Source organism: Acipenser ruthenus, chromosome 35, assembly GCF_902713425.1.
Source record: "Acipenser ruthenus chromosome 35, fAciRut3.2 maternal haplotype, whole genome shotgun sequence".
Classification (NCBI taxonomy): domain Eukaryota; kingdom Metazoa; phylum Chordata; class Actinopteri; order Acipenseriformes; family Acipenseridae; genus Acipenser; species Acipenser ruthenus.
The window spans coordinates 11664922-11689340 of record NC_081223.1 but is presented as its reverse complement, the minus strand read 5'-3'; the positions used below and the strand labels follow the sequence as shown (position 1 = coordinate 11689340).

The 24419-nt window shown below is 43.4% G+C and overlaps 1 protein-coding gene across 11 annotated transcripts in view; it reads right to left on the bottom strand.

Annotated features, from left to right (window-relative positions):
- The window catches only part of LOC117962392 (myocyte-specific enhancer factor 2D homolog), a 41434-nt gene that overhangs the window by 15777 nt on the left and 1238 nt on the right, over positions 1–24419 (bottom strand). For 4 of the 11 annotated variants that reach the window (XM_059007525.1, XM_059007528.1, XM_059007527.1 and 1 more), the window contains exons 2-5: positions 9029–9349; positions 7615–7818; positions 1326–1463; positions 1063–1200 (exon numbers count right to left, since the gene is read on the bottom strand). In XM_059007525.1, the coding sequence (XP_058863508.1) occupies positions 1063–1200; positions 1326–1463; positions 7615–7818; positions 9029–9082 (534 nt within the window). In that variant the 5' untranslated portion in view covers positions 9083–9349. Of the gene's footprint in view, positions 1–1062; positions 1201–1325; positions 1464–7614; positions 7819–9028; positions 9350–13263; positions 13399–24419 lie in introns of those variants that run through there. The other 7 variants (XM_059007532.1, XM_059007535.1, XM_059007536.1 and 4 more) reach the window with 3 other exon arrangements.

The following is a 24419-nucleotide window of genomic DNA, read 5'->3' as shown; positions in this document are numbered from 1 at the left end:
CGAAATGTCAAATTTTTCAATTGTCAGTTTTTCATTAAAAGTATACAGGAAACCACAAAGCAGTGGTGTGTAATTCAACATGCTAACGTCACACTGTTCAGCAAGGTTTTCATTCAACTTTATGAAGCAAAATGAGTTAATTCCACAGGGTGATGCAAACACTTTTGGCCCTAGCTGCACATTAACTGAAGTTTGAATGCTTAAGAAATTCTAGTTGGCCCAATTCGACAGCTGCAGAGCGATGACCCATGCGGATTAATTAATGAAAAGAGAAACTTGCTTCCTGAATATTCCACTGCATCCATGTCGCAAATAAATATGCATGTTTCCTCCTGTCTGTGTGACAGCAGGACTCTGGTGCATTGATGGATTTTGGTGCCATCAGTTGCGTTTATTGAATGCTCTACTTTCCCATGCCCTAGAAGTTCCAGTCTCAAAATGCTAGAGCGCTTCACATTCCCAATGGCAGATCTTTATTCTTCATCGTCGGAGCTGAAATGGGTTTCTCACGGTCGCACTGCAGAAACATATTTAGATTCATGCGAATAACTGTGTATATATGTGTGTGTTTTTGTGTGAATAAGATTGTCACTCATAAGAACATAAGAAAGTTTCCAAACGAGAGGAGGCCATTCAGCCCATCTTGCTCGTTTGGTTGTTAGTAGCTTATTGATCCCAGAATCTCATCAAGCAGCTTCCTGAAGGATCCCAGGGTGTCAGCTTCAACATCTATCTATCTATATTAGGGTTTTAACTGATTCATGATTAGTTGATTAAAATCACACCTGTGGGCTTTGATTGATTAAAAAAATTATATATTTTTAACATAATCATTTTAAAAGGTTGCATTTACCCCAACTTTCATTACTGAGGAGATCCTTGCCCTGCGTTTAGAACAGCAAATTTACACCACATGGCAGTCAATGCAAATTCCTCATATACACTATAAAGAATCACGCGTGTGCGTGTGCGTGTTGCGTGTGCGTTGGCGTAAGTTAGGATGGCTGGCTGGCTGGCTGCTTTAGCTGCTCAGGCTGAAAGCTCATGCCTCAGGGTACTCACAGCCAATCTATAACTCTGCATCATTTTATCAAACTCCTCGTCAATTTTTTGATACTTTTCCTGGGTGCCGGGGGTGAGAGAGAACGCCTCTTCCAGGTCCGGGCTCTCGCAATCCCGCCGCTCCTTCTTGTTTAAAACCTGCGTAGCGGGTCCCACAAAACAAAACAAAACAAACAAAAAAAAAAAAACGAAAACAAAAACATATAAAAAGACACTGTTAAAATGAGAGAAAGGGATTTTATAAAAAGCCCCGCGGTACTTACTCCGTATCTCTTGAATAAAATGTCCAGGTCCTCGTTGGCTTTGCGGTATTTCTCGTCGTTTAGGGGGCTCTGGTCGATGGAATCATCCCCGTCCGGTTCTGGACTGTCGCAACCGTTAAAACCTTTCTTTCTTAACGTCTGGAATTGAAGCCGGAGATGTACGGAATACTAACTGGTGTCTGGTCATTACAAAACGGAATAATAATAAAACATTTACTATTAGCTTTATTATTTAGTTATTTAGCAGACGCTTGTATCCCCTTACAGAGACTAAGGCGAGGGTGAGCTATGCATCACTTCCAATAGGACATTGTTTGTTTTACGTCTCATCTGAAGGACGGAGCACAAGGAGGTGAAGTGACTTGCTCAGGGTCACACACACACACACACACACACACACACACAGGGGATTTGAACCTCCTGGTATCAAGCCCCCTTTCTCTAAACCGCTGGACCAGCACGCCTCCTAATTTAAATACAGAGTTTAGCGTACTGTATCAGGTTTTCACTGCAGTTTCTTAAGCCTGGAACCTAGTAACAAGCACCTCCTTTTTTTTTATTTTTTAACCGCTGGACCTAAATAAAGGAAACTAGGCTAAAAGAGTTGTGCAGTGTAGCAGGAGAGAGATCGTGTGATCTCCTTTCAATCCAGCTGGTTAACTTCCAGGTTACATTCTAAATCACCCACCTCAAACCAGGAGCTTGCTTTGTTTGTGTGTGTGCGTGTCTAACGGGACCTGTTAAAATGTTCACCTTTATATATATATATATATATATATATATTATATATATGCGTGTTTCAACTTTTGCATTAATAAATAATCTGACGCATGTAATTATTAGCGGTCAAGTCTGTAAGAAGAGGAGATTTTTGAGTGTGTGACCGACCTCGTCTCTACCAGCATCCCCGAGCAAACGCTACATGGTTTACATGTCACTGCTATGAACTACTTTCTAACTCTGCAGAGACATTAATATATAACGTGCCTGACGGTCTGCACCTCTTTGGATAAAGCTTTGCTGTGCATGAATGCCTTCAAGAATATTATATTATATATATATATATATATATATATATATATATATATATATATACACATATATATATATATTATTATTATTATTATTATAATTTATTTCTTAGCTGACGCCCTTATCCAGGGCGACTTACAATTGTTACAAGATATCACATTATTTTTACATACAATTACCCATTTATACAGTTGTTTTTTTTTTTACTGGAGCAATCTAGGTAAAGTACCTTGCTCAAGGGTACAGCAACAGTGTCCCCCCACCTGGGATTGAACCCACGACCCTCCGGTCAAGAGTCCAGAGCCCTAACCACTACTCCACACTGCTGCCCCCATATATATATATATACTGCTGTTGTACCCTTGAGCAAGGTACTTTACCTAGATTGCTCTAGTGAAAAAACCCAACTGTATAAATTGTATGTAAAAATAATGTGTAAAAAAATAATGTGATATTATATATATATATGCATTGACCTATTAAGTACAAAATAGACTTTATTTTAAAAAATCCTAACACACGTTGTATTGATGTAATTTGATACATTCTAAAACCAATATTTCTTCACTGAATAATAATGTCAATCCTTCATTTTGGTTAGACGCGTTTCCTGTAATCAGAGCAGTGAAATTTCACACCAGCTGTGAAGCTCAACGCGTAGAAAACGAATGCCACTTCACCCACTGGCTAACCCGCTACAGGCAATTACTGTCCCATTGCATAGCAGCTGGGAGCCACTTCCTTCATGTTTAAAAACCAAATTGATAAGAAACCGGGGAAGGTGAAGGGATGAACTTCAAATGCTTGACAATCCTAGGTCTAGTTATGAAGGCGAACCAACATCAGACAACACCTTCTGTGCTGGAAGTGAGAACTGTTTTAATTTTCAGATGCTTTTTTATTTTTTTAAATAGGGGACCTTTTAAGACCCTGCAGATCATCCCTGCAAACGTCCTTTGAAGATCTCGGTACTCTCTGCAGGACTTTGCTGGCTCTCAGATCCCCTCCCCCCAACCCCCAGGACTTGAGTTCCCTCTCTGGAATCTCCTGGCATTAACTTTGCCAGATCTGAGTTCTGAATTCACTCTCAGGAGCACGGACTGTCAGCTAATTCGAGCTAACCCCAACCCTAACCCTAACCCGAACCCTAGCTCCAACCCTAACTCCAACCCTAACCCTAACCCTAGCTCCAACCCTAACCCTAACCCTAACCCTAGCTCCAACCCTAACTCCAACCCTAACCCGAACCCTAGCTCCAACCCTAACTCCAACCCTAACCCGAACCCTAGCTCCAACCCTAACCCTAACCCTAACCCTAGCTCCAACCCTAACTCCAACCCTAACCCGAACCCTAGCTCCAACCCTAACTCCAACCCTAACCCGAACCCTAGCTCCAACCCTAACCCTAACCTGAACCCTAGCTCCAACCCTAACACTAACCCTAACCCTAACCCTAGCTCCAACCCTAGCCCTGCTCAAAGATCTCCAGTATTTTCGGTTATCTCTGCGATGCTACACTATGAAACCCTGCCTCCGAGATCACACGCTGTGTGGATGAGTTGCAGTGTGGGACAGGCCAGGCTTTATTGAAGGACTGTACAGCTGAGGCCAAAGGGTTTGCATCACCTAGAGTTTTAGGACTGACGCAATCAAAATATATTATATATGAAAATAATTTAGATCTTTTATTTAACTTCATGTTAAGCAAAGAAACGACAAAATGATATCGTTAATAAAGTCCACCAGAAGGAAGCCACAATGTACAGTAGTATTTCATGTTACATTTCAAAATGTCACATTTGTGGTCAGTTTTGCCTTAAGCATACTGGTAAAGCGGCGGTGTGCAATTCAATATGTTAACGTGACATTATTCAGCAGGTTTTCATTCGACTTTATGAAGCAACACGAGTTCATCCTATAGGGTGACGCAAACACTTCTGGCCAGAGCTGTGTACAATACCACACTATGGAACACAGCCTCTGAGGTCTCTCAAACTTTTGGCCATAGCTGTAGCTCATTAGGGCAATGCTGTCTGCTTGGCATCACAGAGAGGCTGGCGAGAGTTTAAAAGCCTCCTTTTTTAAAGACTGCTTCTGATTTCCCTGGAGGCTAAACCACCGAATCAAGTTCCAGCCAGAGGAACAGCACAAGGGCAGAATACGATTCAGACGCAGTCTGGGTGGCACAGTGCAAACGACCTTCGTTTCTAAAGTTGAACACAGAGCAACATTTTTCAGGAACAGCAGCTTGAAAGCTGGTTCCAGGAGACCACCGGGTGACCTAGTTTGAGGTTTGCTGTATCAAGTCCCCAAGTCTCCCTGCCTGGTGTGCCGCGCAGTGACCTGAAACCTACAGTCTCCTGAAACCAAGCTCCAAGCCTCAGAGCGGTGGCTTCGTGTTCCCTCGGCTTTACACACTAGCATTGGTAGTTCAGGGTTAGTGCTGTGAACAAACAGCATGGAAATTGAAACAGAATTAAGAGAGACATTTTAGCACACTACGCGGTTATTCTTTGGGAGATTCATTATTTGAATGTGTGTTAAGTCGCATTGCTGTGTTTTGAGCCTTTCGGCACACCGTACTTCCATCCCGGCCACGTTGGATTGGGTGTCTGAGTGCAGTTATTGTTTAAATAGAAAGACTTCTCTGCTGTTAAAGTGAGTTCCAGTATTCACACACAGCACCACACACTTCTACTCCGCTGCGTGCTAAACACATCTTCACTTCTCAAAATACACCAGCAGCAGCTGTTGTGCTACAGACAACAACAAATGAAACCCACCAGTTTCGAAATTCAGGATCGCTGCAAGCCCACGAGCGAAATATGATTTATTTTTTTATAAAAGTTGCAGCTTTTTTTTTTTTTCCAGCGTAGCATGTAAAGACTACCAATTTTTCTTGTTAGTTTGTAGTTTGAGTTATTTTTTTTTTATGTTCTCTTCACAATGAACAGTTCATTTCCTAGAAATACTTACTCTAGCTACATATTTATAATTTTCTTGAAAAACTAAATTTCAGTCCACAAATCGCATTTAAGAAATAGATCTCCTCCTATTTTATCGTGTTTTCTGATCTCCCTGTGCTGCTGATCAAGCTTGAACCGCGTGTTTTATTATGTTGGTTGAATTTCTAAATTAATGCCCCTAGTAAATTTTGCCGACTGTCTCATTGGGTGCGTTTTATTATTATTATTATTATTATTATTAGTTTATTTAGCAGACGCCTTTATCCAAGGCGACTTACAGAGACTAGGGTGTGTGAACTATGCATCAGCTGCAGAGTCACTTACAACTACGTCTCACCCGAAAGACGGAGCACAAGGAGGTTAAGTGACTTGCTCAGGGTCACACAGTGAGTCAGTGGCTGAGGTGGGATTTGAACCGGGGACCTCCTGGTTACAAGCCCTTTTCTTTAACCACTGGACCACACAGCCTCCTATAAACGAGACACCGCACAGTACCCCAGAGACCCCCGTCTCTCTCGTTCATATTACGCCATAAAAATATTCCTGGGTCCCACTAAACAAAAAAGGCTGAAGTGCGCAGGAGGACACTAGCAGTTAAAACACAAACGAAATACTACACGTCAGACTAAAAGTAGAAAAAGCACGACAGAGCCTCGGCAGCTCAGCATCTTCTCACAGAAAACAGGGTGTACAGAGACCTGTTGGACAACCTTAAAAAAGAAAACACACTGAGGCAAGTTCAAGCAAGCTCAAACAAGCCAGCATTCTGCCGTTCCTCTGTGCTAAAGCAGAAACAGAAGATAACTGGAGGTAGTTTGTAAATCGTGCCGATTTAAAAACTGAAAAGGCTAATCCCAGTGTTTACTTTTTTTTTCTGTTGCCTCGTTAGGCCTGCCTGCTTCTCTTCGAGTTCACCCAGTTGTTGACAGTGTTCAAAACGTTCGCAGGAATACGTCTTGTTTTGTATATCTGTGTGTGCGGATTATTTACGAGCAGCTCATTGCAGCCAACATCATCATCAAGAAACTTACATCCTGTTAACACTTTTTTTTTTTTTTAAATGGTTTTGCTTCAAGTATTTGGGCCAATGCCAAAAATAAATAATCTGACAAAGATGTCGAATTTGCACGGGGTACCGCGTTCAGTCTGAGATACATCAATAAATACATTTTAAATGAATTTAATTACAGTTCAGGATAATAATAATAATAATAGCATCAGTATTACAACACATTTAAATTAGACGGATGTAGCGATTGTATCAATTTAATATCCGATTAAAACTGAGATTAACTAAGTAAGATTTTTTTTGTTTGTTTTTAATCGCTTGACAGCCCTAATTTTAATATTTAATATTTTATATATATATATATATATATATATATATATATATATATATATAATGTATGTATTTCCCCCACCCCCAAACTATGTAATTCTAAAATTCTAGGTGATGCAAAACTTTTGGCTATAGCTTTGCTGTTAGCATTATTATTATTATTATTATTATTATTTATTATTATTATTCATTCATTCATTCATTAACTGTCCTCTTAGTCAAAACAGACAAACACAAGCATCTGGCTCCTAGTCTTGAGTTTGGGATTTTTATATTTGTGTGTAACTCTTTCTGCATGATCAGATTCCTGTACAGAAATGCCTGCTCAGCCTCTTTACTGAACAGTCACTTACAGACAGCACTTTAGAGCAATCCTCGTTACAGCAATGCGAGAGGACAGCCAGTGGGTGATTTTTGCTTCAACTGTAACACTGAGCCTTCTTTAAGGTGGCGCCGTGGCCCTGGTTGATCTGCGTGGTGGAGAACTTGATGGAGCCTCCTTAAAAGACAGGGAACCCCAACCCAACCCAACCCGCCCCAAACCGCCCCCCCCCGTGCTCTTGGGCTGTGCGCTGCGACAGAGCAGGATTAACACACACTGACAGGGATGAGCCGACTGCTGCACTGAAAACATGCAGCAATGTGTGTGTCTGTGAGGGGTGTGTGTGTGTGAGACTCTGTGTGTGTGTGTGTGTTTGTGTAGGAGACGGTGTGTGTGTGTGTATAAGACGGTGTGTGTGTGTGTGTCTGTGTATATGAGACTGTGTGTGTGTGTGTGAGACTGTGTGTGTGTGTGTGTGAGACTCTGTGTGTGTGTGTGTGTGTGTGTGTATGTATGAGACTCTGTGTGTGTGTGTGACTCCGTGTGTGTGTATCTGTATGAGACTCTGTGTGTGTGTGTGTGTGTGTGTGTGTGTGTGTGTGTGTGTGCGCATGTGCACAGCCTGCCTACCTCGATGATGTCAGCGTTGGTCCTGCTCTCGTGCGGCTCGTTGTACTCTGTGTATTTCAGCAGCACCTTGTCCATGTCTGTGCTGGCGTACTGGAACAGCTTGTTGGAGTGGTTGAAGATGATGAGTGCGATCTCGCAGTCACACAGCACGCTCAGCTCGTAGGCCTTCTTCATCAGCCCAAACTTCCGTTTCGTGAACGTCACCTTCGGGAGAAGCACAGAGAGGAGGCTGAGAGAGGAACACACGACAGGAGCAGAGCCACACAGACCCAGCGCTCCATTCCCTGGATCCAGCTCTCCACGGGCGAGGGTCGCTGGTGTGGATCGGGGCTGATTCACCGCTCAGAGTGAATTAAGAAACAGCAGATTGGGTTTGGGATGATCAATGCTGCTTTTCTTAAGACTCCTGTGGAAAACGGCAACCCGGACAAACCCAAGCAGCTGTTTCTTAATTCACTCTGAACGGTGATTCAGCCCCGATCCACACCAGAGACCCTCGTCTGACTGTCAGCCCCTGATTTCTGCAGCACGCTTAATCCAAGTAATGGAGTAATCGTTTGGTGCGGCTCTAGTATAAGGCTAAACAAACACCTCGATTAGTGCTGGGATTTAATTTCAGTATTCTTAACCCGAGGGAACACTTAGCCCACTCTGAGGCTTGGAGCTTGGTTTCAGGAGACTGTAGGTTTCAGGGTCACTGCGCGGCACACCAGGCAGGGAGACTTCGGGGTTTGATACAGCAAACCTCAAACTAGGTCTCCCGGGGGTCTCCTGGAACCAGCTTTCAAGATCGTGTTCAACTCGGCTTTACAGACAGAGCCGTGACTGAACTTATGAATGTGTATCGGAAGAGGCAAAGGATGTATAAAATAAATGACATACAGGTACACCGGTACAGGTTCCATGAGCCTGTGTGTGAGAACGGTACAGTTCGGTTTACTGAGAGTCTTAGTGTACACTTTATAAAGATCTGCTTGTTCAAAATGCAGTGAGATCTGGGTGGCTTCACTTGCAGCTGTAAACAAGCCTGCAGAAACACACACACCCCCCCACCCACGCAATCCCTTTTGCTGAAGGCCACGTGACCTCTCTCTCTCTCTCTCTTTCTCTCTGTTGATGCAGCTCTTCAGAGCAGAAGACAGCTTGCTCGACGCTCTGTACCGCCACAAATCAAATTATATCGGGGTCGTTGCCATGGGCAACCAACTCCAAAGCCCCTCCTCTACCCCCCCCCCCCCCCCATTAAGTGAAAGCTTGATAATGAAAGGCAGCAGTGTAATCCTATCGCAGCAAAAAGACAGAAGACGCAGGGAAGGTGCGTGCGCTGTATCTTGACAGGCGTTTGCACACTGCAAAAAGCAAAACGGTCATCACTCCCACAGGAACCTCATTTACCAGTCTGCTTGTCGCTCACCTGTCTGTTTCGTTCATCTGTGATCCGCTGGATCTGAATCTTTTTCCTCCCCATTTTCCTGTAGTTGTGTGTGTGGCGGGGAGGGTGGGGGCGGGCGGGACGGGGATGGGGGTTCGGGCGTCAAACACAAATTCTTTTCCTCCTCTTCCTGGCTCAACACTATTTCCCTTTCTTTATGGTTTTTTTTTGTGAGCAAAATAAAAAAATAAAAAAAATAGAAAGCACGAGACGTTATTCGGATTCTCCTCAGTTCATGTTACGTCTGCTCCGATTGAGAAGCGCTCAGCCTCTTCCTGTATCCCTGTGACCGAGTCCTTAATCCTGAAAAATAAAAATAAAATAAAATAATAATAATAATAATAATAATAATAATAATAATAATAATAATAATAATAATAATAATAATAATAATAATACAGGCTTGGTGGTCCAGTGGTTAAAGAAAAGGGCTTGATACCAGGAGGTTCAAATCCCAGCTCAGCCACTGACTCCCTGTGTGTTTGTGTGTGTGTGTGTGTGTGTGTGTGTGTGTGTGTGTGTGTGCGTGTGTGACCCTGAGCAAGTCACTTCACCTCCTTGTGCTCCGTCCTTCAGATGAAACATAAAACAAACGAGGTCCTATTGGAAGTGACTCTGCAGCAGCAGCAGCAGCAGCAGTTGTTGATGATGCATAGTTCACCCCCCTAGTCTCTGTATATGGATAAAACGGTCTGCTAATGACCAATTCTTATAATAATAATAATAATAATAATAATAATAATAATAGAGAAGAAAGCAGAGATCAGACTTCAATCAGACACTAGAACACTAGTGTAATCTCTTGTCCTGTGTCGATCATCTCTACGGTGGCTGAGCTGCACAAACAAAAGCCACTCTGATATCATTTCATAAACAGAAGCAACAACTATGTACCCTCCGGTTCCAATAGCTCACATGTTGAAGAAGAAGCAGCAATTTATTAAAAAAAAAAAAGTTATTTATAACTTTGAATTAATGCAGAACCCAATCATTTGGAGGTACGGAGACCGAACCACTCCCTCCCTCCCCCACTAAGAGAAAGGGTGCTCCCTCCAGTCCAGGGCAGGCTTGAGGCACGGAGACTGAACTGCTCCCCCCCCCCCCCCCCCTGTGAGAATGGGTCTTCAGTTTCACGAACTCGATTTGATGTCAGTGCTCTTGGAGGAAGAGCGCTGTATTTAATACAAAGTCTGCCTTTGTGTCAAACCAGTAGATTAAACCACAGAGCCTCACAGCGCTGCGGTCGCCTGCATGCAGGGCTTGTGGTTAATCTTTTCAGTGATACTGCACTCGAGCTGGGCTGGCGGTGGCCTGCCTTGTACAGCTCGTGTGCATAAATGTTATCCTATGTGGCTACTTGTTCCCGTTCTCTTACTGTTTGAAATGACCATTAAAGTTCCAGCGCTTGGATTTCAAACGTCCCGACAAATCACAACTACTGAATGCATTCTAAGAAATTTGCACGCTGCTGTAGATGAATCACATTTCTTATCAAAAAAAAAAAGAAGAAGGGGACAGGAAAGACTCGCTCTAGACCGGTAATTAATACCGCATTTGTGCTCCTTGAGTTTGCAATTTAAAAAAAAAAAAAACTATTTCAATTCAGTACATGCAAAGAAAAGCGACCCTTAGATTTGCAACTGCACTCAGCCTATTAACAAGGAGCCCCACTAAGAAACTGCAGTGAAAACCCAATCAATTGTTTATTTAAATCAGGAGGCTTGGGGGTCCAGCGGCTTAGAGAAAGGGGGCTTGATACCAGGAGGTTCAATCCCAGCTCAGCCACTGACTCCTTGTGTGTGTGTGTGTGTGTGTGTGTGTGACCCTGAGCAAGTCACTTCACCTCCTTGTGCTCCGTCCTTCGGATGAGATGTAAAACAAACGAGCTCCTATTGGAAGTGACTCTGCAGCAGCAGCAGCAGTTGTTGATGATGCATAGTTCACCCCTCCTTGTCTCTGTAAGTCGCTTTGGATAAAAGCAGTCTGCTAAATGACTAATTAATTATTTAAGCGATATACCAGGGGTTAGAAACTCACATTAGCCCAGCAGCCAGTCCATTGAAGGAAAAGGCTTTGTGAACTTCATGGAAAATGCCAAGCTTGCGAGAGCCGTAGTAGTTTTGAGAAAAGTGAACAGGTGGTATCTTGGTGGTATGGGGGAGGGGGGAGGGGGGAGGGGGGGAACAGGTTTTTAAAGTCTAGTGTGGTCCCCTGATCTAATGGTCACACCTGAGAACTCTACGCAGCCTTGCAAAGTCCACCGACGGGACATGACCGCTAACGAAGCCTTTGTTTTTGTTCATTTTCACAAAGTAATGTTTCATTTCCTACAGTGCCTTGTTTATGATGTGGGTCTGGCGTTCCTATCCTTACAGTAGGTATGAACCTATATTAAACCTAGATATAAAGTCAGTGCGAGTTAAGTGGCAGCAGAATTAAAATAAGACCCTGTTACCCTTTCAAAGACTCTTCTAGAGATAGACAGAGATAGAGAGATAGAGAGACAGATAGATAGGACAGACAGACATATACACACACACACAGCTACATAGGGAAGACTAGCAAGAAAATTCATGATTGCCAGATGCCACCCCCCCATATAAAAAAAAAAATATATAAAAAAGGCAACATCTTCAATTTTCAATGCAAAATGAAAGAGCCAAGCTACTTTAGAAGCTCCTAACCTTAATAAGCGTCTAAAAAATGTTCTATTTTAACTGTCTACAAAGCTTGAGTGCTTGTTGTGTAAAAAAAAAAAAAGCCTTTCAAAATTCTTACATAACAGCTGCATGGCTAATGCATAATAACAATGAAACGAAAGCCTGGAACCAAAATCAAAGGACACACGGGCACACACGCACACACACTACAGCACTGAGTGTATTCAGAGCAGGGCTAGGAGTTGGGTTCGTCGGCGAAGGAAATCACGGGGTAAATGTGAATCAGAGCTTAAAATAAGCACCTTGAAAGTGGTCGTTTTCTTCAGCAGATTGTGGGGCTCCAGTTTTCCTCGTTTGGTTCCCTGTACCGGGAGGGGTCACCCTGACTGATCTCCCCGGGGATGCTGTACAGATGTACGCAGGCTTGCGTGACATCGCCACAGCCCTGGCTAAAGGCCAGGCGAGCAGGTTGAAAAATGCAAACCGGTTTTTGAGCAGTAAATAAAATTTTAAATTTTGGAGAACGAGAAAAAGGCCAATTTCGGCCCATCAAGGCTCGCCCCTTTGTCAGCGCACCACTCTCCCCCTCCTGTGGGATTTTAAAAGCACAGAATCTAGTCTCTTTGTTTAAATGTCCCCAGTGATTCAGATCCTACCACTTCACTGCCTGGTAGGGGCTATTCCATGCATTTCTCTTTGTGTAAAACTCCAAGGACGCCCTCTCGTTCTTCTCTCTGTGCTGAATTTGAAGTCTTGGGCTGACTTTATGGAGACCGTTTCTGATTTTAAAGACTTCAAATCGAGCCCTCTCTCTTTCCCTTCTTTTTCTTCTAGGCTGAAGAGATTGAATTCTTTTAACATGTCTGGTGGAGCACTGCATATGTTAAAACAGTCCGAGTCGGATGAGACGTAAAACAAACGAGCTCCTATTGGAAGTGACTCTGCAGCAGCAGCAGCAGTTGGTGATGATGCATAGTTCACCCTCCTAGTCACTGCAAGTCGCTTTGGATAAAAACAGTCTGCTAAAGGACTGATTAATAAATGTAAGAAGGTTAAGATAAATCTACTTTTAGGTTTTATTTGAGAAACACTAAAAAATATTTTTTTTAAACTCAACCAGTGCTTTACCACAAACACTTGAAGAACAGCAACTTCTGCATTCATTGAGGCTGCTTCCAGACTGTTTACAGAATTAACTGAACACACAGCACAGCACAGCACAGTACAGTACAATATAGTACAGTGCCATATAGCATACTACAGTACAATGTGCACTGTGATTGCTGTCTGAGCTGTTATGACTGAAGCTGGATGCCTCAACACAGATTCGGAAAAGAAATATCACCAAGAACCGTTTAACTCGCTGTTTTCAGAAGGCATGCAAATTCAAAACCAGAAGACTGAACTGCACTTGGAAAAAACTAACAAACAAAAAAACAGCTTTCATAAACAGCATGCGTGAGGAGTCTAACAAAAAAATAAATAAACCAGGCACAACAAGACAGCTTGACCTCGTCCATTTTAAAAACTTCAGAAAAAAAACATTCCTGTACTTACTGCAGCCTCACAAGCCAGACTGAGCCACCTTCTTAAAACTTCAACAGCTCCAGAGAGAGAGAACGACAAAACGGAAATTGTGACAAGCTCACAGTCCTTAAAAATCGCCAGATTAGCACATTCTACCGTCCCGGGGCCCACTGTACATCTCTCTCTCTCTCTCTCTCTCTCTCTCTCTCTCTCCACTCTGTGCTCAAACTTTGAGAGACAACTGTCTCTAATTTGTCAGTTCAAGTGTCAAGGCGGTGGGGGGGGGGGCATTGGAGAAGGAAGCACGCTGGGAGACTTAACTCCCCCCTCCCCCCGAGGTTTTAAAGAAGTGCAGTTAAGGATTAGCGGCAGCTGGACACCTTTTGCCTTTTACACAGCTGCTGGGTGGTTTGTTTCTCCTGTGGCCGCCTGTCCTGTTCGCTGTGCTGTACAGCTCGGACTTCAGATTCTCACCCTGAATTTTCCACTCTCCTTTAATTCAACTGATCCCTGCTAAGCCATTCCGTGTCTCTCAATCACACACTGAGAAACGCGCTCACAGTAAGGTATTTATTTTCTGTGAAACAACTAAACGGGCTCGTAAGTCTGACTTTTTCATTTCAAAGCAGAAGTGGCTCCTCTTTATTCATGTAAACGCAGTCACGCAGAATGATTCTGATGAAGCGCGTCTGGCGTGAAACGCTTTATTTTTTATTACAGCTTTTTAATAAAGACGAGTCGCTTATTAACACGTCGCGATCTCGTTTGCACGCTCTGCTTCTGAATGAAAAAACGAAGGCTGGGCCGATTTTACAAGCCCGTTTAGCTGTTTCACAGAAGAAAGCCGCAAATGGAATTTCACTATGACCGCTTCTCAGTGTGTGATTGAGAGACACGAATGGCTGAACAGCTATGTCGTGGGGCTGTTCTGGGATGTTTCTGTGTTGTTACGTGATGTGTTGTTTTGCTAGTTAAAGTCAGTTGTGTATTTTAAATGTTTCTTATTCTTCAATTGAAAGAAAGATGCTGGTTTTTTTTTGGCTCATCTGATCTTGTCATTCGGGGAAAAACAAAGTGGCCGAGACGAGAAAAGAATATTGAGTTTAAAATTATTATTATTTTTTTTTTTTAGTCATCTTTCCTCATTCATTCTAAAAGAGCGAGTGTCAGAATGCTTATCAAATACATTGCTTGTTTTTCTGATCTGTTTTTGTCAGTTTGTCAACTTCCCGAGTGACTCGTTTTGAGACCGCTAGCTCTCCATTCACCAAATGTTTTTTTTTTTGTTTTTTTTTAAAAGTCTGTCCTTTGTTATCGATGGTTTTCAACCCTGGTCCTCGGGGGACCCCCTGTGTTTGCTGGTTTTCATCCCAACTTAGCTCTCAATTACTGAACCAGACCCTGAACTGAACTGATCACTTGCTTAAAATGGACCTTTTGAACATTTTTCAGCTTTTGAAAAAGTTGCAGAGTTCAAGCTGCTTGTAAAATGTTTTCACCAACTTGCAATCTGCAACTGTTAGAAATGAGAGCTGAAAACAATTTAAAAAGGTTTAATTACGCAAATGATCAATTCAATGAAGGGTCTAGTTAAGTAATTGAGAGCTCAGTTGGAATAAAAACCAGCAGACACACAGAGGGGTTCCCCCAGGACCGGGGATGGGAAGTGCTGCATTATATAACAGTAGTGTGCAAATATATTTGGGGGGGGGGGTTGATTAAGAAGTCTTTTGAGGTCTGCCAGGGAATGGTCCATGCGTTCCTGTACGAAAGGAAATGCTTCTGGCTCTAGTTTTTATGTCCCGTTTCAATGACCTGTCTACTTTTTTTTGCCGTTGATTTGAACTGTTTTTTTTTCCTGTCTTCTCTTGCCTGGGACCCCCTTTAAAAAAAAAAAAAAAACGTCTACCCCAGTTTATATACAGTGACCCCCCAGCGTGATAGACACACACAGGGTGTCCGACACTGTACGGTATGAAGCAAGCTCTTCGGAAAAAAGTTTTCATTCTTGTGTGATCTTGATGGACCACCCCCCCACCATTCACACACACACACACACACACACACACGTACGTCTGGACAAAAACAGCTGACGCCCAATTAAGCAGCTGTGAAGCTACAGGTGGGGAATCGTGTCCTTGTTTACCATCCTCTCTCTCTCTCTCTCACACACACACCTGCTCCAAGTCAGTCACAAGCATTATAAAAATGCACTACTAGTATGTCACTGTAGATATAACTTGCTGTATCTTACTTCATATTGTATTCTAGTAGTGTTATTATTATACACAGCATCCTAGTTCATATTGTATTCTAGTAGTGTTATTATTATACACAGCATCCTAGTTCATATTGTATTCTAGTAGTGTTATTATTATACATAGCATCCTAGTTCAGATTGTATTCTAGTAGTGTTATTATTATACACAGCATCCTAGTTCATATTGTATTCTAGTAGTGTTATTATTATACACAGCATCCTAGTTCATATTGTATTCTAGTAGTGTTATTATTATACATAGCATCCTAGTTCATATTGTATTCTAGTAGTGTTATTATTATACACAGCATCCTAGTTCATATTGTATTCTAGTAGTGTTATTATCATACATAGCATCCTAGTTCATATTGTATTCTAGTAGTGTTATTATTATACATAGCATCCTAGTTCATATTGTATTCTAGTAGTGTTATTATTATACATAGCATCCTAGTTCATATTGGATTCTAGTAGTGTTATTATAATACATAGCATCCTAGTTCATATTGTATTCTAGTAGTGTTATTATTATACACAGCATCCTAGTTCATATTGTATTCTAGTAGTGTTATTATTATACATAGCATCCTAGTTCATATTGTATTCTAGTAGTGTTATTATTATACATAGCATCCTAGTTCATATTGGATTCTAGTAGTGTTATTATTATACATAGCATCCTAGTTCATATTGTATTCTAGTAGTGTTATTATTATCACAGCATCCTAGTTCATATTGTATTCTAGTAGTGTTATTATTATACACTGCATCCTAGTTCATATTGTATTCTAGTAGTGTTATTATTATACACAGCATCCTAGTTCATATTGTATTCTAGTAGTGTTATTATTATACACAGCATCCTAGTTCATATTGTATTCTAGTAGTGTTATTATTTGCACTGGCTGTAAACTACACTGTATTTAAATATGAAGCTTGCATTGTAACCCTGTACTGCCCTGTAACACCTGTGTGAGTCACCTGGGATAAAGGCGTCTGCCAAATACATAACTAATAATAATAATAATAATAATAATAATAATAATAATAATAATAATAAAATGTTAAATGTCAAAATAATCTTATTGTTTGTGTCTTCTGTTTTTTTTTTTTTTTTTTTGCTGTTGAGATCACAAGAGCCTTTGAAAGAAAGGGGGCTTGTTACCAGGAGGTTCAAATCCCGGCTCAGCCACTGACTCTGTGTGTGTGTGTGTGTGTGTGTGTGTGTGTATGTGTGTGACCCTGAGCAAGTCACTTCACCTCCTTGTGCTCCGTCCTTCGGATGAGACGTAAAACAAACGAGCTCCTATTGGAAGTGACTCTGCAGCAGCAGCAGCAGTTGTTGATGATGCAGAGTTCACCCCCCTAGTCTCTGTAAGTCGCTTTGGATAAAAGTTTCTGCTAAAATGACTCATTACTACTACTACTAATAATAATAATAATCCTAAAGTAGAAAGTACTTTATGGATAAGCTCTGCTAAGATGAGGGATCACGAAGCCACTTTGCAGCTTGGGGGGTTTTGATACAGCAAACCTCAAACTAGGTCTCCCGGGGGTCTCCTGGAACCAGCTTTCAAGCCACGGGTTCCTGAAAAAGTTACTTTGTGGAGCGTTAATTGTGCCAAATACAGAAAGAAATAAAAAAAAGGCATAATCGCACAAATTAATATGTCCTTTTAAACCTCCTCAGAGACGCTCCTTTCTGCAGTTAGTCAGGTCTGGAGGCAGGGACGCATTATGCTGATTAAAGAAGGCGTTGGAAGAGCAGATTTGCGAAGGCTGACTGGGATTTCTGTTAATAAATCTGCTGGGGAGTGTGCAGTTTTGGGGGAGGGCTGCTCGTTGCCTTTGAAGAACCATCTCTTTCTACCTCTTAATATTCTCCAGTGGGCTTCCGCTGGCTTAATCTTCCCGTGAGTTTCAAACATGTTGAATACAGCTTGACTGAAGCCGCCCCAGATATAACCCATGATCCCCCCTGCAGCGCCCCCTGCTGGCTTGTAAGTGCAACTGAAAGCAATTATTATTTTTTTTTTTTAAATATACGGTGTCTCAGAAGTAGGGCTTCTGATTTTGTCTGCGTTTTCCCCCAAAACTTTTCTACTCTCCTTTAAGAAATCAACTGATCCCGCCCCCCCCCCCCCCCCCCCGGAATGTTACAAGCTCTGCAATGCTGACCCCTCTGGCTTTGACCTCTGAACTTTCCACCTGTCAGTGTCAGGACCCAGAGCTGTAAAAGACCGCCTCTCTCTCTCTCTCTCCAAGCAGAGAAAGAGTGGGGAGGTAACGGCTGAGGCATTTGACACTGTCTAAGACAATACAACACACATGTATTTTTATCTAGAGTCCTCCCTTCACGCCATCCCAGAGTGCTGTGCAAAATCAAACAAAAAACAGGAGGGTTCCAATTTAGACCTTAAAAGAATCCACTTCCACCTGCCTGACGACGTCAAGCGGAAAAGAGTTCCACAGACGAGGAGCTCGACAGCAAAAAAAAAAAAAACTCTGTCATCTTCTGCTGTCAAAGAACGAACAGGAATACATACAGTTAGTAGTTCTCGGGGACAGGATGGCCCTGATCTGTGTATTACACTTTACTGTTTTAAATGAATTGCATGCGTGGCCTATTAAAGTCATCAATGCAATTAGACAATCACTACTTGGCCTATTTTTACTCCAAGATTTTCAGTTCTAGTGGTTTGATTTCAGACGCACAGCAAAATAAAAAAAAACTACAGAAGCAATTCATTTAAAACAGTAAAGAGAAAAGGAGCACAGAGCCACACACGGTAAAACGCAGGAGACTTTTTAGAAGTGGTTTAAGACGCCCGATTAAAGCACAGAGCGGTCTGACATTTTCACACACGAGTGTGTTTCTATATCACCGATCGCTGAGCGGAGAGTGAAATTCTCACACCCAGAGGTGTGTTCATGCAGGTAGGTATAGACAGGATATCAATGACAAACCTGGAGGTGTTCTAATACATTTGCACGCAGCTGTATGTAGTAAACAGGCAGCAGCTGATGTTGTAAAGTCACAATTTTCTCCAGCTAGTCCTGCAGGGGGGGGGTGGGGTGGGGAGGAGGTCCGTCAATGGGGGTAAAGGCTACTGGCCGTTTAGCGGCTGCAGCTGAATATTGCAAAAGCGGCGAGGCTCTTGAGGTGAGGGTTCAGCCGTTCCCTCAATCCGCCCCTGCAATCCGCAAGTTTCAGGTTGACTGCCGCACTTCCCTGTCCGTCTCCCCGAAATACAGAAGTGAAAGTACCAGCTGGGGCTCGCTCACGCAACGCTGGAGTCGTGAAACAAACAAATAAATTAAAAAAAAAGAAATAAAACACAGAACACAAGGTTTTATTGCATCACCCTTTAAAAAAAAAAAACCTCCTTTTTTTTGCGTCTGGTATCATTTTGTACTTTCTTGCGATTACACGATGTTACATAAAAAGATCTAAAACTACGTTCATACAATATATAATCCTAGAATATCCAGGTGATGCAAAGTCTGCAGAGTCAGCACGGTGCCTGATCTACGTATTGGACAGGATTCAATATTTTTGTCTCTGTCTCTTAATCCCTCTCCGGCTCCCAACGCCTGATGCACAGCGATGATTAAAAGCACCTAAGCCCCAGGGTTTAACTGTAACGTGATAAGCATTTAAATAATATTAACAGTACCAGACACCCCCTCCCTCGCCCCCCCCAGGGCTGCCAGAACTAAAATATTTACTCTCCTCTTGTGTGGCTGACTGTAAAGAGACTTGAGGTGAAAACAGCGAGGGCGGGGGGACAGAGAACAGGGTAGAGAAATATCCCGAGGGACTGGGAGGTCAGCTGGGCTGCTCACTGGTTAGGGACTGGGCACTGCGGCCAAGCGGACAGAGAAAAGGGGCCAGGAGGTTCAAGGTTCAAATCCCAGCTCAGCCACTGACTCACTGTGTGTGTGTGTGTGTGTGTGTGTGTGAGACCCTGAGCAAGTCACTTAAGACTTGAAACAAACGAGGTCCTATTGGAAGTGACTCTGCAGCAGCAGCAGCAGCAGTTGTTGATGATGCATAGTTCACCCCCCTAGTCTCTGGAAGTCGCTTTAGATAAAAGCATCTGCTAAATAACTGTCAAACAGATTAGATGTGGGAGATTTACTAAGATTACTCTCTGCTTTGTCTCTGTATACCCCTTTTTCTTCGTTAGTTAGTTAGTTTGCTTGCTTGCTCTGGAATTGTACAATGGCAGCGACGCAGTTTGCTCGGACTGTGCTCGGGGCAGTTGCCCTGGCTCTCTGTATTCCTGCTGCTAGCAGCAGTCTTCTCTCCGTGCTGCGCCTGACAGGAGGGAGAGAGAGAGAGAGAGATCGGAGGGACAGGGACAGAGACAGATGGGCAGCTCCGTGAAGCTGGAGAGCAGAGATTAGAGCAGGTAAGGGCCTGAGAGAGAGAGAGCAGAGAGAGAGAGAGAGAGAGGGGAAGAGAGAGAGAGAGGGGAGGGAGAAGGGAAGAGAGCAGAGAAAGAGATAGAGGGGGAGAGACAGAGGGGAAGAGAGCAGAGAGAGAGGGAGGGGAGAGAAGAAGAGAGCGCCGAGAGAAAGAGAGGGAGGAGAGTAGAAAGAGGTGGAAGAGAGAGGAAGAGAGCAGAGAGATAGAGAGGGGGAGAGAGCAGAAAGAGTGGGAAGGAATGAGAGACAGCGAGCAAGAGAAAAAAGAAAGAAAGAAAGAAAGAGTGGGGAGGGAGAGGGAGGAGAGAGAGGTAGAAGAGATAGAGTGGCAGAAAGAGAGGGGGAGATAGGAGAGAGGGGGAGGGAGGAGGGAAACAGGTGCAAAGCGAAAAAATAAATAAAAAAAAAAAAAACCATAAATTGTTTGAATCCTGAATTCTAGGGTGATGCAAAACTTTTGGCCAGAGCTGTAGGTTCCAGCCATGCCCTTCAAACGCCATTCCAGTACAGGTATCGAGTGACTTCACTGCACAAATGCGACAGCAAGAACAATAAACCTGTCGGAAAGTGGAGACCGGATCACGATTCATGACACGCGAACGCCCACCGCAAGCAAGCAGGTTTCTCCAATTCAGAATCCCTTTTGTCCCGAAAGCTGATCCTTTTACACCTCAAGAGGAAAGGGGGGGGGGGCCCAAATCTAGGGGACCCAAATCTTCTGCACACACCCCTACACGGGCAACACAGCATGTAGAAGTCAAAAACAAAAGAAGAAAAAAAAAATTAAATTAAAAACTTAGAGGGAGGCTGATTCGTGTAACCCTCTACTCCCCTCCAGCCTCAGACACAGCTGCATTTTAATCACAGTGTCTATTAGCCTCCAATCACTGTGATGGCACCCACCACCTATTTTTGGGTGGGAATGCCAGGATTAACCGCGAAAGGTGGTTGATCCAATCCAGGGGAATTCTCCAGTCTTGTAAAATTCCCCCGGTGATATCCAGGGATGTCTCCTCCCGGCGGGCAGGCTACAGATCAATCAAGCGGAGAACGGACACCATCTTATTAGCGAGGGGTTATGCAAGTCAACCGGTCCCATGTCGGGCGTGTCTCATTGGGTAAGAGATGGCATTTTGTGCAGTTAGGGAGGGAGGCGAAACTGAAACAGCGTGAAACGAAGCCTTATGCAATAACAGACATCCTACACACGACCTATTAACTTATTTTAAAATCACACAAACTAAAACTTTCCTCGGGGGGGGGGGGGGGGGGGGGGGGGGGGGACAGCTTTAAAAATGAAAAATATTTTTACTTGCAGTCCCCCGTGTCCCCCCCTCCCCGAGTCGTGAAATGGTTCAGCCCAGAATCAGCTGCCACAGTCACGGAAGATTCCACGTAGGACTAGAGGTGCTGTGTCGCGGGTGAGATATATATACAGTATATAGCCAACTGGAAAACACTGTGATCCTGGATTCTGAGCTCTTTGGAATCTGTAAATGGGTTCCCAAGCAAATGTAACGCGTGTTTGACTTTATATTTGGATCTTTTTAAAAAAAATATTTTAAAAAATAGACAAGGCTTAGCCTGGATAACACCCTGGTAAAGAGAACCTCATATATAAGCTGGATGGATGGATGGATGGATGGATAGACAGAGATTTTTTTTTAATTTGAAAAAGGAAAGCTGCTTGTGTACCAAAAGGAGCAAAAACAAAACAAAAAAAAGGTCACGCAGGTTCACAAAAAATGTGAAGAATTGAATTTTAGTAAAGCAGTGCTCTCAGGACGTTTCGGACTGCAAGTCCGTCTTCAGCGGGATGTGAAAAGGCAGCGCTGTAAACAGATGATATAAGCTAAGCACTAAGAATATAAATCCAAGAATCAAAAAAAAAAAAAAAAAAAGGGATGAAAATATAACAGTTGAATAAAACGCCCTCCCACACGCTTCTTAATCCAGGAGACACAAATAACACGGAATGCGAATTTGTGATGAATTCGGGTCACCCCACAATTCTCCCTTTGTTTCTCAAGCAGGGATATATTTTTTTTCTCTGTGATCGGTTCCCAAAACGGAGGTCCCCACCCTCCACCCTTGACCCACATATATTTTTAGAAAACTGTAACACTTGTATAATATCAACATTTGAAAAAACGTACCAAGCAGGGATGGCACAGTAAACTGTGGTTTAGAATGGGCTGTATATCAATATAAATGTGTAACCAGAGAGGATTACTTTTATTCCTGTGCAGAGAAGACACTGAGTCTTTCGCAACGTTTTATAAGGGCGCGTGTATCAGAGGAGAAGAGAGGGATTGCAAGAGAGAGGGTGCTCCCTCCAGTCCAGGGCAGGCTTGAGGCAGGGAGACTGAACTGCTCCCTCCCTCCCTCCCTCATCCCCCCCTAAGAGAAAGGGTGCTCCCTCCAGTCCAGGGCAGGCTTGAGGCAGGGAGACTGAACTGCTCCCTCCCTCCCTCCCTCACCCCCCTCCCTCCCTCCCTCACCCCCCCTAAGAGAAAGGGTGCTCCCTCCAGTCCAGGGCAGGCTTGAGGCAGGGAGACTGAACTGCTTCCTCCCTCCCTCCCTCACCCCCACCCTAAGAGAAAGGGTGCTCCCTCCAGTCCAGGGCAGGCTTGAGGCACGGAGACTGAACTGTTTGCATATTTCTGCCTATTCAGTAGTTTTCACGAGCACAAGAAAACTCATCACAAGTAAGAAGAGAACGCGACGGGGCTGTACCTAGCAGGATGCAGCAAAGCGAGAATACTTCCTTCCTTAAAAATGTAGCAATTAGTAGCACACTGCCAAGGCATCTGTTCCTCTAAGAAATTGAAACGGACGATACACAAACGCTGAACAGCAACAAACAGCATTTACATACATTGAGAAGATTCATTTTAATATATTATATATATATAATATCATTTGCTGTGGTTTGATTTCACACGCACAACAAATCAAAACTACAGAAGCAATGGGCTGTTCCAATACATTTGGACACAGCTGTATACACACCAGGGATGGGAATCAGACTCCCGCTGCACAGCAGTGTGATCCAGTCCTGGTTTTACGATGAGTTTAATAATCAGACACACCTGAGCTTGTTACCTAGACACACTGGGGCTGATCAAGCTGGTAGAAAAATCTGGAATGGGTGAAACTGCTGTGCAATGGGAGTCTTATTTCCATCCCTGATACACACACACACACACATATATGTGTGGGGCAGCAGTGTGGAGTAGTGGTCAGGGCTCTGGACTCTTGACCGGAGGGTCGTGGGTTCAATCCCAGGTGGAGGGGGGGCACTGCTGCTGTACCCTTGAGCAAGGTACTTTACCTAGATTGCTCGCTTTGGATAAAAGCGTCTGCTAATGATTCATTCATAATAATAATAATAATAATAATAAAGGGGTGTGGCAGAAGCTCAGAGACAGATGTACTGAACTTCTCTCTTGTGAGCTTCCACATAGATCTCCAAGTCTCTGCTCCAGATATTTTCAGAGTCACTTCCAATAGCAGCTCGTTTGTTTTACGTCTCATCCGAAGGACGGGTGTATCCAAGGGAGGCCTGGGAAACCAGACACCACGGCCAAGTTTCCCTAAACATCTTGTGGGAAGAAAGAGAATTCCACCCTCGCTTCCCAGACCTTTCCATCCCACCCCGCAGGACACAGCTCTGGCCAAAAGTTTTGCATCACCCTATAGAATGAACTAACTGTGCTTCATAAAGTCGAATGAAACCCGCTGAATAACGCGAGCGGGGCTGAGTTTGTGAATCGGATCCAGGGCGCTCTGTCCCGTGGTGTGACTGCTGTTCCTTCGCTAACCTGAACAGTTTTTACTCCACAGAAAATATGCCGTTTGCTCTCAATGGTCTCAGGCCAAGAAAAAAAAAGCCCCTCTTAGGAAAACCTCACAAGGACAAATCGCTTGAGGTTTGCAAAACGGCATCTGAACGATGGGTATGAGTTCTGGTCAAAGGTTTTGTGGAGCGATGAAACAAAAATCGAGCTATTTAGTCACACTGATAGTCGTTACGTTTGGAGAAAGTCTGGTGAGGCGTGCAAAGAAAAGAACACCATACCCACTGTCAAGCATGGAGGTGGCAATATCCTTCCATGGGGCTGTTTTTCCTCTAACGGCACAGGAAATTTAGTTCCAATACATGGTAAAATGGATTCCATAGCATAGCAAAAGATATTGGCCAATCACCTGAAACCCTCCGCTACAAAACTCGGTTTAAAAGTGGAACTGGACGTTCCAACACGACAACAATCCAAAGCACACGTCAAAATCTACTTCAGAAAGGTTAAAGAAGAATACAATCAAGGTTCTGGAATGGCCAGGTCAAAGTCCCAATCTAAATCCGATTGAGAATCTTTGATATGAGCTGAAGAAGGCTGCGCACAGGAGAAGTCCTCGGGATTTGAATGAACTGGAACAATTCTGCGTTGAAGAATGGTCAATCCTGCCAAAAGCTCACTGACAAATATCCTAA